This window comes from Cynara cardunculus, unplaced genomic scaffold (assembly GCF_001531365.2).
Source record: "Cynara cardunculus var. scolymus isolate 2C unplaced genomic scaffold, CcrdV1 Un_Scaffold_815, whole genome shotgun sequence".
NCBI classification, from domain to species: domain Eukaryota; kingdom Viridiplantae; phylum Streptophyta; class Magnoliopsida; order Asterales; family Asteraceae; genus Cynara; species Cynara cardunculus.
In genome coordinates this window covers 82,663-94,726 of record NW_020200623.1, presented here as the reverse complement: position 1 = coordinate 94,726, position 12,064 = coordinate 82,663, and the positions used below count along the sequence as shown (strand labels likewise).

The 12,064-nt window shown below is 37.0% G+C and overlaps 1 protein-coding gene across 1 annotated transcript; it reads left to right on the top strand.

The window, feature by feature from the left end:
- Positions 1-226: 226 nt before the first annotated feature.
- Positions 227-7,123, top strand: LOC112501988 (nucleolin-like). Its single transcript, XM_025105784.1, has 5 exons — positions 227-680; positions 786-932; positions 1,468-1,976; positions 6,075-6,163; positions 6,889-7,123. Exons 1-5 carry the CDS (start codon positions 227-229, stop codon positions 7,121-7,123), a joined length of 1,434 nt encoding a protein of 477 aa, XP_024961552.1.
- Positions 7,124-12,064: the final 4,941 nt, after the last annotated feature.

The following is a 12,064-nucleotide window of genomic DNA, read 5'->3' as shown; positions in this document are numbered from 1 at the left end:
AAGAAGTTTTATTTCTCTAAAACTTAAAAGCTCACATCCTATTCTTGGACTACTAACAAAACTGTTATACATTCTCTCTTACCTCTAACATACAATGGACGCCAAGAACGTGAACCTTTCACTCGAAGACGTGACCTTCAAGGCAAACAACGATGTCGCCTTGTTGGACATCCCTTCAAACAAGCGCTAGAGGGAGAAATTTGTTCCTTACACCAGGTTTCTTTCCATGGTGTTCGCCAAAATCTTCAGAGACAAGTACTCCAAGAAAGGTAACCTTCCTATCTACAAGCTTGGATCCAGGATTCTGGATCATAAGCTGAGAGATGGAGACATTGCACTCTCTGCTATAGTGCAAACTGTCTCTTCTTTCTCTCTTTCTTCTCCTTCTAAGGTGGTTAAGACTAAGAAAAACCCCTTGAAGTCTATCCTGACCACCACCATCCTTTCTACCAAACGTCCATCTTCTCAACCCACTCTTGGTTCTCCATCGAGGGCCAAGAAAGCCAAAAAGGGAACACCTACGTCTCTGGCTGTGACCTCTCAAAAGGTCTCAGCTATTGAAACTCGCCTTACCCGCGAGGCCCTTTCAGTTACCGTTCCCATCTCTTCAGTGATTCCTACAGTCACTGTCGTACCTGTGGCTCAGCTCCCAACGGCCTCCGTGACCCAAATCACTGAAGGTGAGAATATAAGCATCGCCACTGCTTAACACTCACGTCCATTTGTCTTGGCCATTTCCTCCTATCCCCCATCATTGGTCTCGACATGTGTTTATAACTGATCAGCAACTATCCTCCCTGATGATGAAACACCCACCATTGGACCTGAGATTGCTCTTCTTGAGGCATCTCAGCAAACAGTCGGCAATCCTCTCAAAGGAAACTTGGACCGAACCAATGTTAATCCTTCAGATAACGTTGATGAACCCTCAAGTACTCTACCTTCCTATCATTTCGTTTCTACTAACACAGAGCTCTCTTATGGTCATTCTTGCTTCTTTTCAGGTCCTTTTGAAGAGACATCAGCCATGGTCAAGAGTACAACATGGCTGATGACGTGAAGCTACTCCTTCCTGCTGTGGAAACTGTCTTTATCAAAATGGACGAAGTCCATAATGGCATGCCTCTCAGGGACGAAGTATCTACTAACCTATTAGCTATTTGGGCTGAAGTAAAGGAGGTTAAGGACCAGCTCTCATCTATGCAAATAGCTATGTAAGCCAACACTGAGGCCATCACTCCTTTAACAAGCAAGTCCGATGAAACGAGAGCTCTTGTAAAGCATATAGAGATGATGCCCAATAGCCAATACCAGCACCTGAACCGTCGTTCAACGCTGAAGATCGCAAGCAGCTAGATCAGACGCGCAAGGCTACTGTTCTTCTAGCGCATGCTATAACCAAGCTTGAGGAGATGATGGCGCTTCAGATACGAAATATGGATCATTTCTTTGGCTAGTGTTCCAAAGCCATAGCCAAAGAGGGAGAGACAGAGTCTGGAGATGCTGCTGCTGAAGCTGTTGCCGCTGAAACTGTTGTTGTCCCAGCAAATCATAGTGAAGCTGAAGCTCATCCTGAAGCTGAAGTTGAGGTTGCTGATGAAAATCCAACTTCCTGTGAAGCTCCTGAAGCTGAGGATGTTGATACCATCCGAGCTAGCGCTGAAGCTCGTGACGAAGACCTTCCAATCACCTTTGCAGCTAATGCTGGTGATATGGAAGATGATGATGAAGATGAAGACGGTGATTCTCCCGACCTTCCTGACGCTGGTGAAGATCTGGGTAACGATGATGATGAAGACGACGATGATGACGACTTCACCATACAGTACCAGAGACCTTCCAGATGCCATGAAAGGCGTCGCTCTCAAGGATTTTGCATCCCGGGGGAGCATGGGGAGAAAGAGAAGGAGACTCCAGAAAAGAAAGAGAACACCAAGTCAAAAGAAAAGGGTGTTGTTGAAGAAAGAAACTTAAAGGTACTTTTCCAACCTTTAGAGCCCTTATCTAATAAGTCCTCCAGCTTTACCACCATAACTTCTCTATATCAACTCTCCATCCCTTCTACTACTTGTGGTCGGCTAGAGGAATGGGTGCCTGAAAACCCAACCTCCAGCGCTCCCACCGACCAGCAGATGTCTCAGCTGAAGGAGTCGCTCGACCATACTAGAGTAAAAATCCCTCTTCATACCTCTAGTTGTGGTGAGTTCGACTTCCTGTCTGAAGCTAAAAGACTCGAGGCACTCAAGGCCGAGGAATAACTCAGACTTCAAAGACAACAGACTGATGACAGCTTAAAGCTAGACAAGTCTCTTGTTGCTGAAGTTCTTCCAAGGAAGAAGTCTAAAAAGATGGTGAATGATGTCAAGGCCCAAGCTAAGCTTCTTTCTATTTCAGAAGCTGAACGCGAGAACGCATTGAAGCTGGCCGAGCATGACAGAAAATGGAGCGAAGAATGTCAAAACAAGAGGATCAGTCCTTACCCAATTTCAAATGCCACCATCAGCGGACGGATGAAAGACGGTGGAGTTCTAGTTCAATGCTCATCACTAGGGACAACCTTGACGCTGTCACAGAGTACCCTTCCTACCTTGGTTAGTATGGCTACAGTGAATGGTTGGAGATACGCCAAGCCATTCAGCGCTCAAAGTCAAGACATAAGCCAATTAACGAAGACATCATCGACGAGCTGATCAAGAAGATGTAAAGATATGTTGCGGTACCTGAAAATCCAACACTGAAGAAAAGTGGAAGAAGAATACCTTCAAGTCTATAATGACGGACCAACCCTGAGGATTGAACATGAAACAAAGTTCTCCTTAGATGAAGTCCTGAAGGCTTCGAAGAAGGCAGACATTTCTATGCTGAATCTTTCATTGCCAGCTAAGGGTCCTTCCATACTTGCAATGTGCACATGAAGCCTGAGTTAGGATATATCTTCCTTGATTATGAAGGCGAAGTCATCTTTTAAAGAATGTATGAGTTACATCTCTGCCCAATGGAACATATCGCGTATATCAAATTTTGGCTAGACGATGATATATATGGTGAAATAATGGACCACAATATCAAAAGGGAATTTCTACGTCGAAAGGAGCTCGGAGAAGAAGTACCTGGCTACATCAACCTAAGAAACTTAGATTAGTTATAGAATTCTATCTTGTAACTTGTCTTTCACTGTATATCTTTTGTTTCTATGTCTACTTTCAGTGTTCAATTTTATATTTTGTAAGTCTAAGAAATGTACTGAAAAACTTGTAATTTTTCCTTTGATTTAATATAAGTATTTCATCTGCATCATTGAAAAATATCTCTGAAAAGAGTAATATGGACACATGTCAATGAGTTCCAGTGTTTTCTTACAGTCACTGATAATCAATAAGTCAGTGAACATGCTTTCAGTTTCAGTTTTTCTTCTTGTACTTTTTCTTAAACTTGTAACTTAGGAAAACTTTTTAAGTAAAAAACTGACTCACTGAAAAAGATCCCAAAATAGTAAAAAAGGACATGTACTTTATATATAACTTTTGCCTACCATTATCTGATAAGGCAACTTTCTTTATGTCGCTTTGTTATCATCAATAGGGGGAGATTGTTGATCCTCTCTCTCATTGATTTGATTATAATCCCTTTTACCTACTTCGAAGTATTATGTTTATGTTCTTTCAGTTCCAACGATCGTCACTGAGTCTGTTCAGTGATCGTTGAAACATGTATTATAAATCATACAGAAGTCACACCAAAGAACCTTCAGTGAAATTCAAAGAATGAGACTAAAGATTAGTGACTAGCGCATTCGTAATCTAAAGCGACATTCAGTGATTACAACCTGGTCAACATATGTGTGAAGACTGCCCAAGCTCAGGGAATGCTGAAGAGACCTTCAGTGTTATTCCAGCATTCAGCAATCAAATGAAGCTTGTTGTGCAAGATTGTTTTTGTTTTGTCCTTCCACACGCAAAGGACAAACCCATACCCTTTCTAGAGTAATGTACAGTACGAAGCCGACTAGTTGACTCTATTACCCACCAACTCCACGAAAGGATGTTTGTTCATGAATAGACTTTTGTACTATTCACTATAGCAATGGAAAAGCTTTTCTTTAAAAGCTTGACGCGTGTTCAAACCCTACTACATTGCATTAAATGTGCAATTAATGCAATGGGTATAAATAGATGTGCACTCTCTCCATGCAGAGATAATTCTTACGTGAAAACACACACACATCTAAGAACACTTACGTTTATCTTCAAGCAAGTTAGAATTCCTCTCAAGTATTCTAAAATTTCTTACCCAAGAAGAACTTATTTCCTTCTTTATCTTACAACAAATCTTTTCTATTTTGCTAAGAATATCGGTGTGTAAACTTAGATTGTTTTAGATAGGTTATCTTTATCTTGTCTATTTTCGCATACAATCTTGTAAAAATCTGTATTGATATTTTTTTATCAATATATATTTTTAAATTTGAAAGTTCTCTGTGTTTGTATTCATCTCCCCCTTCTACAAATTGTTTCTATAAAAATCTTGTAGATCCAACCGGGACCAACAAGATACATATTTTTTGTTGATTCTTAGTTGGTTTCTTCTCAAGGGTATAAAAGGCTTGATTGAAACTGTTTTGAGGGGGACAATTTCTGAGATTTTCCAAGGAGTATAGGATGATTTTGGAAGTAAGAGCTCATCTGATTGGTTCTAATTTTTAGGTAAATTTCCAGATTCTATGCAATTGTAACGTTGGTTTAGCCATGTGTGGCTAAATCTTTTCATCCCGACATTGGTTTGTTTAGCTCTTGATGGTTGGTACCTTGAGGTTTCATTCTAATCGTTTGGAACAAACTTATTTCTTTGATTTTTGTTTTTAATATCAATTTCATTTTCATGTTCATTTGGTCTGATCAATTAGTTTGAAATTCTTATGGAAAATTGTTATTCTAAGACTTTGATAAGTAATTGTCTTAGACCTTTAATAAAATAACGACGGAATTCATTTGGTATCAATAAAGTTTCTGAATTGGATTCTTGAAGTATTGCACTCAAAGCCTTAATGGGTCAAGCTAACGAGCTTATAACTTTGAGATGATGTTTTTCTAGTTCGATAAAGCTAATTACGTCTGTGAACTTGAGAACTTATTCAATTTCTTATTTATGATTAAGATCCAATTAAAGATCTTAGTTTAGCCGGAGTAAATTTAAGAAAAAAATAGAGGTTGTTAGAGCTTCTTAACGACTATAATCAACTTGGATTTGTTGTACATGTTTACACTCTTGGAATCAATGATAGGTACTACAACATTTTCATCGAAATTGAACTAATGTTGGATTTTTAATTAATCGTTGTAACTAATTTTTATTGCATGTTTAGTCTAGTTCATCAAATCCAACCCCTTCTTTTCGTATTTACTTTTAATTATTTGTTCTTGTACTTGAAGTCTTCGGAAATAATAAGTTAAAAGAAGTCCCTGTGGTTTCACCCAACTTACCGCTATTACAATTTTGATTGTAATTGTCCAATAGTTGGAACTTATTATTTGGTGGACTCGGCATCCGTAAAATTTTTGGTGTCGTTGTTGGGTACTCATTATTTCTAATGGTTTATGACTAGATCTTCATGTACAAGTACGCCGCAACCCATAGATTCAGAAATAAAGCGAACAACGAAGCGATTAAAGAAGCTAGCTAGGATCCAAAAATCGCAAGGAAAATCTTCAAGTTCGCAGGTAATCAACATCTGGAAAGATATTGATTTACCATCCGATTCCAAAAGCGAAGTGCAGGAACCAAATATAGAGGGTTCTTAGTTCGAAGAAGAGGAAGAAAATGAGCCAAAAGTCAAGATGGCTGACGAAGATGAGTAGACTCTCCAAGAGTGGGCGATACATGATGTTGCCCAAGTGCCTATATGTATCAAGTATCCTCAAGGTAATACTAATTTTGTTATAAAAACTGGTTTGGTCCATCTCCTTCCCACCTATCATGGTTTGGAGAATGAGGACCCTAACAAGCACCTCAAGGAATTCCATGTAGTGTTTTTGAGTGTGAAACCTAATGAGGTCATGTACGATCTCAATTTAAAGGCATTTCCTTTTTCTTTAAAAGATCGGGATAAGGATAGGCTATATTCGGTACCCCCTATTTCGGTAGCGACTTGGAACCAAATGGCGAGGTTATTTTTAGATAAGTTATTTTTTGCCTCTCGAGCTGCCATACTTCGTAGGGAAATTTGTGGCATAAAACAAAGAGATGTAGAAACTCTTCATGAATATTGAGAGAGATTCAAACATCTTTGTGTTATTGCCCACAACATGGAATTTCTAAGCAACTTCTTTTCCAATACTTTTATGAGGGTCTCCTTCCTATTGAGAGGAAAATTATAGATGCCGCTAGCGGAGGGGAAATATTTAATACAACCCCATATCAAGTAAGGGCCTTAATCCCCACTATGGCTGAGAATTCTCAACGTTTTAGTGTTCTTGGTGACATAAGAAGAGAATCCTAAAGCGCAAATGAGGTAAATGTCGCTAGCATTGAAATTAAATTATATGATTTGACTAACCTGATTTAGCAGTTGGTAGTGGAGAAAGAACAGGTAAAGGCATCTGGCATTTGCAAGGAGGTGAACCATCCTACATATGCATGTCCATAATTACAAGAAGGTGTCATGGTTACCCTAGATGATGTTAATTCAGGCCCGACAACCCCATCAAAGGTTCTATAGTTTGAATTTTGGAGCTCAAAGACCTCCTGAGCAATTTCGACAAAGGCAGTTCCAACAACCTTTCCAACAAAAGTCAAAATTTTAGCTTAACAACCAAGCTTCAAGCAGTTCAGGTATGTCCTTGAAAGATATTGTTAAATCTCTTGCTTACTAACACTCAACAATTTCTACAGGAATCAGGACGGTACCGGATCTGAACTTAAGGTGAAAAAGAGCCAGAGGAAAGAAGAGAAAGAGGCCAAGATTATGGGGACCAAACAAAGTGAGGAAATAGTTGAAGAAAAGATTGTTGAGGGAAAAGGTGCAACACACGAAGTGATCATCCAACCACCGTTTCCAAAGAGATTCAAGCAATCAAAGAAGGATCAAGAAGACAAGGAGATCATAGAAACTTTTTTGTCGAGTTGAGGTAAATATTCCACTTCTAGATGCTATTGAAAGAGTACCTCGATATGCCAAGTTTTTGAAGGAATTGTGTAGAAGCAAGAGGAAGTTGATTAGGAAGAAGAAGGTAAGCATGGGCAAGAACGTCTCCGCCGTCCTTCAAGGAGCAAGATGGCCCTTAAGTGCAAAGACCTATGTATGTTTACTATTCCTTGTAAGTTAGGGAATGTTTTAATTGATAAAGCCATGTTAGATTTAGGGGCTTCTACAAATGTCACTCCTTACTCAATTTATTCATCATTGAATGTGGGACCTCTTAAAAGGACGGGAGTTATTATACAACTCGTCGACAGGTCTAATGTGTATCCCAAGAGAATCCTTGAGGATGTTCTGGTTCAAGTAAATGAACTGGTCTTCCCATCTGATTTCTATGTCATAGATATGGAGGAGCATAATCATACCTTCGAATCACCTTTGATATTGTTGGAAGACCATTTCTAAAAACATCAAAAACTAAGATTGATGTTCATGATGGTACATTAACTATGGAGTTTGATGGTGAAATAATCAAGTTTAATATATATAATGCCATAAGATATCCCAGTGATGTCTCGTCTGTCAATTTTGTTGACTAACATTTATTTGTTAGAGGATTCAATCACAAGGCACTTAGATGCAAAAGCAGTTAATATGATGGAAGAGTATGAGTTAGGATCGACGCTCAAGAAGATGGTCTCGACTATGGAATCATACCTACACAAGAAATTTGAGGTATCAAATGTTAATTTACCTTCTTCTTGCACAAATTTGTTTCCTTCTATTGTGTAGGCCCCTGTACTTGAGTTGAAGGAATTACCAAGCCATTTGAAGTATGCCTTTTTAGGCCAAGACAACATTTTACCGGTGATCATTTCTACTAAGGTATAAAGCGATGAAGAATAAAGGTTGGTGAGTGTGTTTAAGGAGCATAAGGAGGCGATTGTTTGGAAGATAACGGATATCAAAGGGTTGAGTCCCTCGGTTTGTATGCACAAAATCTTATTGGAGGACTGTTAGGTCACTTTAAGATCAATCTTCATAAAACCTTCATACATTCATGCAGATCTAGATTTGAACATTAAGAGCCTGGAAGGAGTTTGAGAGAATAGGTCAAACCTTCAAAGTTTGGTCAAACTCTATTATTACGTAACTGAAATTTACAATGAAGCTCATACAAAATTACAAAGAACAAATCCTATTTATAGGGTCAAACATGAACCCCACTAGTCAAAGTCAAAGTACATACAAAGTCAAACACGATGACTTTACAACAATTATAGACAATATTTATCTTTCAAGACGAATACAATTTATACTGAAATTCAGTCCTAACATTCTCCCCCTTTGTATTCAGACTTGAAAGAATTTGCGCGCTTTGAATCTCGTTTGAACTTTGTCTCTTTAAACTCTTTATGACTTCTTCGAAAACAATCTTTTACTTCAAAATCTTCAGACGATCTTTTGATGAGAATATCTTCTAACATTCTCCCCCTCGAATGTAGAAGAACATTGATCTTCTCATTTGACAATGTAGAACAAAAACAACAACAATCTTCAGATATAATCTTCAAGATATGATCTTCAAAGAATTTTCAGACAAGCAAACCACTAACATTATTTCCAAAAAACAAACTTCTTCATATAACGATTCACAAACATTCACTTCAATGAGAAATCTCTGTCAGTAAACTTTTGAAACGATGATCTTCACATTCAAAAACTCTCGGACATTTTAGCACAAGAATAATCTTCAGTAATAATCTACAGTCACACTCCTTTGAGTCTTTTGCCGACTTTGATGTTACTCTCCCTTGACTTTTACAACATATTCCCTTTATATCATTCGGAATTGAACATTTCATTCATTATTTCATACTCCCCCTTATGATGAAATGAGAATCATTAGCATCATAAACAAGAATGAATGAAATTTTCAGCGAAAGCCGTCAATTCATAAAATTGTAAGTAGATCTTTTCAAATCCACTTGTATAATCTTTTTAGATTAAGGGAATGGGAAGATAACAACCAATTTCAACGTATGAAATTGTTTTCAATCTTATAAAAAGATTGGCTTGTGAGTATAACAGATATACTTAGTACAATGAATGTAATGTATATATGAGACTTTTTGAGGTTCATCTCACCAGGTCTTCCATTCAATCATTGATACCTTATAAAATTATATCTATGAATGTTTCGGCAAAATGACATATAATTTACAAAATCTATGTAATGTAGAAAGATAAAGCAACATATGCTTCTGTTTAGGCTGAAAAAGATAAATCGTGTGGTCTACACAAATTTATCAGACTCAATATGTGATCAAAAAGACTTGAAGGGGGGACATATATCCTACTTTTTCAATATCCACTTTCTCCGAATGAGAAATTGATAGATAGTGAGTTGCGTGCCCCAAGTGTTACTGAAACACTTATCTGTTAAGAGATAAATAAGTAGCTGGTGGGGTTGTGACAAGAATTGGCCTGGGATTTGCCTTTTTCAATATTAGCCTCGAAAGAATTGAGAACTAATAGATTATGTGGTATGCCCGGTATTTAGAAGTTTGGAACAAGATTCTTGTAATCTTTTAATCATGACACAACTCTCATCCATTCTTTTAGTCTCACAACAACTACCCCTCTCTCTTTCATTTTAAACTTTGCACACAAACCCTTTTTGAATTTAATGCTCACTTAGATATGGTTGTCCTCTTGGGTAGGTTTGTCGGTTCTGACATTCCATAGAGATATTTTTGTTAAGCACTCAGTCCCTCCTAAAATTTAGCAATATATGCTCAGTTGATCACAACAGTTGATTAAAAATATTATTACTATAAAGCACAATGATCAGATAAGAAATTGATCAAGATATTTCTTTGAAGCACAAGCAATCAAGGAGTGATGTATGAAATCAGATTATTCAGAATGTGAAAGAAAAGAACGAAGATCTATAAGAACAAGTTTACAGATTCTGATATTGAAAGAATTAACAAATGTATATCAATCAAGGTAAGAAAATATCAGAAAAATAACCTTTGAATACAAACGAGTGTATTATCACCGAAAATGATATTATTATAAGAGACGTGATGATAACAATTTCAAGAATAGTTGAAACAAGTATTAGCGTTATGTTTGATGAGAAATTACGCAAGTAAAATATCAGGAAATACATGTTCAGAAAAATGTACTCGTTTCCGAAAAACAGTTGCATTTTCCAAAAACTTTTATTAAAATTTCTAGAGACTCCCCCTAGAAAATAGATTTAAGAAATATTTCGATTCAGCTCAAAAATTAAAAAAAAAATTGGAAACATATTTAGCACGGGTCCTAAACTGGGTGTTTAGAAACCACAAACATTAGAACACGGGTCCGAACTGTGTTGTTTAGAAGCCTTTGTTTGAACAGTTTACAACTCCCCCTAAATTAGTGCATCATCTGTATGAATTTTTGATCAGCGCAGTAATGACGCACCTGTAAAATAAGATTAGACATATTTTTGTACCCAAACGAACTTGGGTCCTTCTTTGTTAGTATCAGGTTGTGGGATATTATAAATGTCAAACCATCTATTTTTATTTGATGTTTTCTTTCAATCACTTTTAACAGAATGATTATATACGTTGTAGGATCCATACTAATTATTTTGATCATACATGTTATTACCTTTCCAATTCTTCTGAAATATGATGTCTCCAGTCCAGCTGTTGTACCTTTTCCTGTTCACAAAATCAGTATTCTTGAATGTGGAGCAAATGATTCTTCTCTTGCTAAGATTTATCAAGTCAGAAGTGGATCTCACAAAACAAGAAAGATTATTATTAGTAACAACAGAATTACGGGACGCAACAGATTCAGACTTATTAACCCAAATGCTTTTAACTTTAGAAGAATAATTGGGTGATCCAATGACGTACCTTTGATAATACTGATTAGAAGAACGAGAATAGTTCTTAGAAATAGTAGATTTAGGGCTGCTTGAATAACTACTCGATTTGGAACAGTCATAAAAACTGGTTTTACACTATGAGGGAGAACCAGTTAAGCTTTGAGCACAAGAAAAATCTTTGACTTTCTTTAAAAGCTAGTCTTGTTCATCAGCAACTAAATCATACTTCTCTTTAAGTTCAGTTCTCATCTTCAGTTCAGTTTCAAGTTCGGTCTTCATATCAAACAATTTCTTTGAAGTATCCAAGAGTTTACCTTCTAAATCCTTCTTCAACTTCTCAAATTTCTTCTTCTGATTGTCAAACTCTCTTCTCTCTTCATCTGAGCTACTTTTCTCATTTTCAGAAGCAATATCGAGCCACTTTTTCTTTTCTCCAAGCTCTTTAGCTATTGCTGCATATTTCTTTGCAGTATTTCGCTTTTCAAGCGCAACTAGTTTCTTCTCTTCGTTTAAAGCCTTTTGTTTTTTAGCATTGCAGTCAGACATTTTATGATTCTGACTTAGACATTCTTCTCTGATGTCATTCTTCTCTTTATCTATCTTGGCTCGTTCCAAGATAATCAGCTACTCAAAATCTGAGATTTGCTTTAAAAGCAATTTAGCGTTCAGCTCAAGAGAGTTGATCTTATTTTCATAAGATATCCGTTTCGCACCAAATCTTCTTTCAACTTCAACAAATCTCTTCTTCTCTTTCTCAGATTCATTCCTTTCAACATCCAAACTCTTCTCAGCTTCCAAAATTTTCTCCTTTTCAAAGTTCAGTAACTTTCTAATCTCATCCAGATCACTCTCAAACTTATGAAGTTTATCAGTGAAGTCCTCAGTCTCGGTATGTTTTCTACCTCGAGAGTTTCTTTCATCATTAAGTTCACACTGGACTTTTTGGAGTTTGTTAAACAAATCTTTATTAAATTTACTCCACGTTTTTACTCTTCTTCACACTCTTTTCTTACAACATCCAAAGCATTCTGATTATA